The sequence below is a fragment of the Sinocyclocheilus anshuiensis genome, unplaced genomic scaffold (genome assembly GCF_001515605.1).
Source record: "Sinocyclocheilus anshuiensis isolate Anshui unplaced genomic scaffold, SAMN03320099.WGS_v1.1 scaffold52, whole genome shotgun sequence".
NCBI classification, from domain to species: Eukaryota; Metazoa; Chordata; class Actinopteri; order Cypriniformes; family Cyprinidae; genus Sinocyclocheilus; species Sinocyclocheilus anshuiensis.
This window is the reverse complement of record NW_015554055.1, coordinates 376260-378444: the sequence shown is the minus strand read 5'-3', so window position 1 is coordinate 378444 and position 2185 is coordinate 376260. Positions and strand designations below refer to the sequence as shown.

Sequence of the window (2185 nt, the reverse complement as noted above, 5' to 3'; positions counted from 1 at the left end):
AGAGTGAGAAGGCAGGAAAAAACAAACCAAGCCCTTGTTCCACAGAAAGCTGCAGCTGGTTTGAAGGGATTCATGGCACAATCATTTCCACAGTCAGACGTCTCTTCCTGCAGGTTTACTGGGACATTTGATTGTCAAATGTTTAGGAAAAATCATCATTGAACTCTGCTGCCGCCCCTTTTATCTGCATTACACTTCCACAATACGTCATTACTGTTTTCAAAGTCACCTACTTTGGATTTAGTGGTTTAATATTTTAACAGCATGACACGGCTGACTTATTGATCCTGTCTGTCTGTCTGTGGCAGGATGGGAACGGCTACATCAGCGCAGCAGAGCTTCGCCACGTCATGACAAACCTGGGTGAGAAGCTAACGGATGAAGAGGTGGACGAAATGATCAGAGAAGCTGACATCGACGGCGACGGTCAGGTCAATTACGAAGGTACGGTGCAGCTGTGTGCTGAGATTACCCAGAAAGGGTCGCCGTTTTATGCAGATTAAACATTACTTTTATAAATTGCCACTTCAATTACAATAATGTAGTTTGGATTTGGATAATGCAAGGTTATTTGCGTGTTCATACAAAAATGGAGATTAATTTAAAGGAGCAGTCTGGAAACTAGTAGACTTTGTGCTTTGTTGTGATCTTGAGCGTCATGTCTGATGTGCCCATCTCTCTTTCTGTCCACAGAATTTGTACAAATGATGACGGCAAAGTGAAGCTCTTCTGTTCTCTCCTGACCTCTTTAGAAGACAAAAAAATCAGTCAAATGTTTTACTTACCTCTTACGCAAAAATATTCATTTATTCATACTGTTTCTGTATAGAAAAAACTGAATGTTAAAAAAGGAAAATGTCCATATATAGAAAAAATCTGTAAAAAAATAAAATAAACAAAAAAAGACATAAACATAAATGACCTGCATGTACTGGTTAGTGGTCCTGTTCCCAAAGAACTGCTTAGACGTCTACAAAAACATCAATCAATTAATCCTGATATCAAACCTTCAGAAACTAAAGTAAAAGCATCTGGTGAACTGCTTAACTGGTTCCATTTGCTAGTGGCGATGTTTGGGCTGGCCAATCGTCTTCTACTTCCTGTTTCTATTCTACATGCATGCAGCTTGAGTTCAGAGCCGCTATTGGGGCGAAAACCTCAGCGATGTCTGTCGGAGAGTTCTGGGGGTGAATCTAAAAGAGGTTTAGGGGGCGGTGGGATTTCGGAATCTGCATAGAGGACGAATGAATGGGACCTTTGCAGTTTGCTTCAATAACTAAATAAAGAGATATTTTTAAGAAAAATGAGCAGTTAAGAGATTTTAAACTATGTTTGGCATGTCAGGATATTCAGAGTTATGTTTCTTTGTGCATTGTGCCCGATAGTAGGGGCGTTTAGCGGGAGAGAGTGGCTTGGGAGTTTCAGGACGTGACCTTTCACCTTATGTGGAAGCGTTTTTCGGGTAAGGGCAATGGTGACTGTAACCATAAGTGTTTTTATCTTTAGTTCTTCTCTGGGCTCTGACCGTGAGCATGTCGATTTTCTCTGGAGAGTGCAAACGAGGGCTTTGGCTGCCAGGGGCTTGTTTCGACAACCCACCTTCAGTTCTGTTTATGTTCATTCCAAGTTGTACATGCTCGTCTTTTGATTTTTTTTTCCAATAAAAGAACATGAACTCGAAACTCTCAACCTTGTTTGTCCTTTTTGTCATCCTCTACTGAAAGAACATTTCGGGAAGCTTTTGCAGCCAACCTACAGAAATCACCATGGCAACTGCTCTCTTTCTGTGCATCTCGGTGTATATGTGTCATGCTGCATGAGCGCTGATCTATCCGAGCGCAGGCTTGAGCGCGTCTGTCTTTGGGGATTTTAGGGGTTGCCTGGCAACCTGGATCTATGGCTCTGGTGGATGAGAGGGATATCAAAAACCATGTGGGAGCTGGAGAAGAGACTCTGGAGAGATGGAGAGCGTGCGTGTGTGTATGTGTGAAAATCTACAGCTGATTAGATCCACCTCCTGTAGTCGGGCAGAGTTTATCTCTACAGCAGATCTACAGTATGATCCTTTTTTACTGGAATTATTCATTCGCATTTCTCCAGTTGAAGCTTTAACATCCGATTTAACGTGAGACTTTTTCACTCAATTTTCAGACTCGCTTTTAATTTACAGCTATTTAAAGCCTGA

At 41.8% G+C, this 2185-nt stretch overlaps 1 protein-coding gene across 2 annotated transcripts in view; it reads left to right on the top strand.

The window, feature by feature from the left end:
- The window catches only part of LOC107668515 (calmodulin), a 17105-nt gene extending 15420 nt beyond the window's left edge, over positions 1-1685 (top strand). The window contains exons 5-6 of one of the 2 annotated variants that reach the window (XM_016460419.1): positions 309-444; positions 694-1685. In XM_016460419.1, the coding sequence (XP_016315905.1) occupies positions 309-444; positions 694-722 (165 nt within the window). In that variant the 3' untranslated portion in view covers positions 723-1685. The remainder of the gene's footprint in view (positions 1-308; positions 445-693) is intronic. The other variant, XM_016460420.1, reaches the window with a different exon arrangement.
- The last annotated feature ends 500 nt before the right edge of the window (positions 1686-2185 follow it).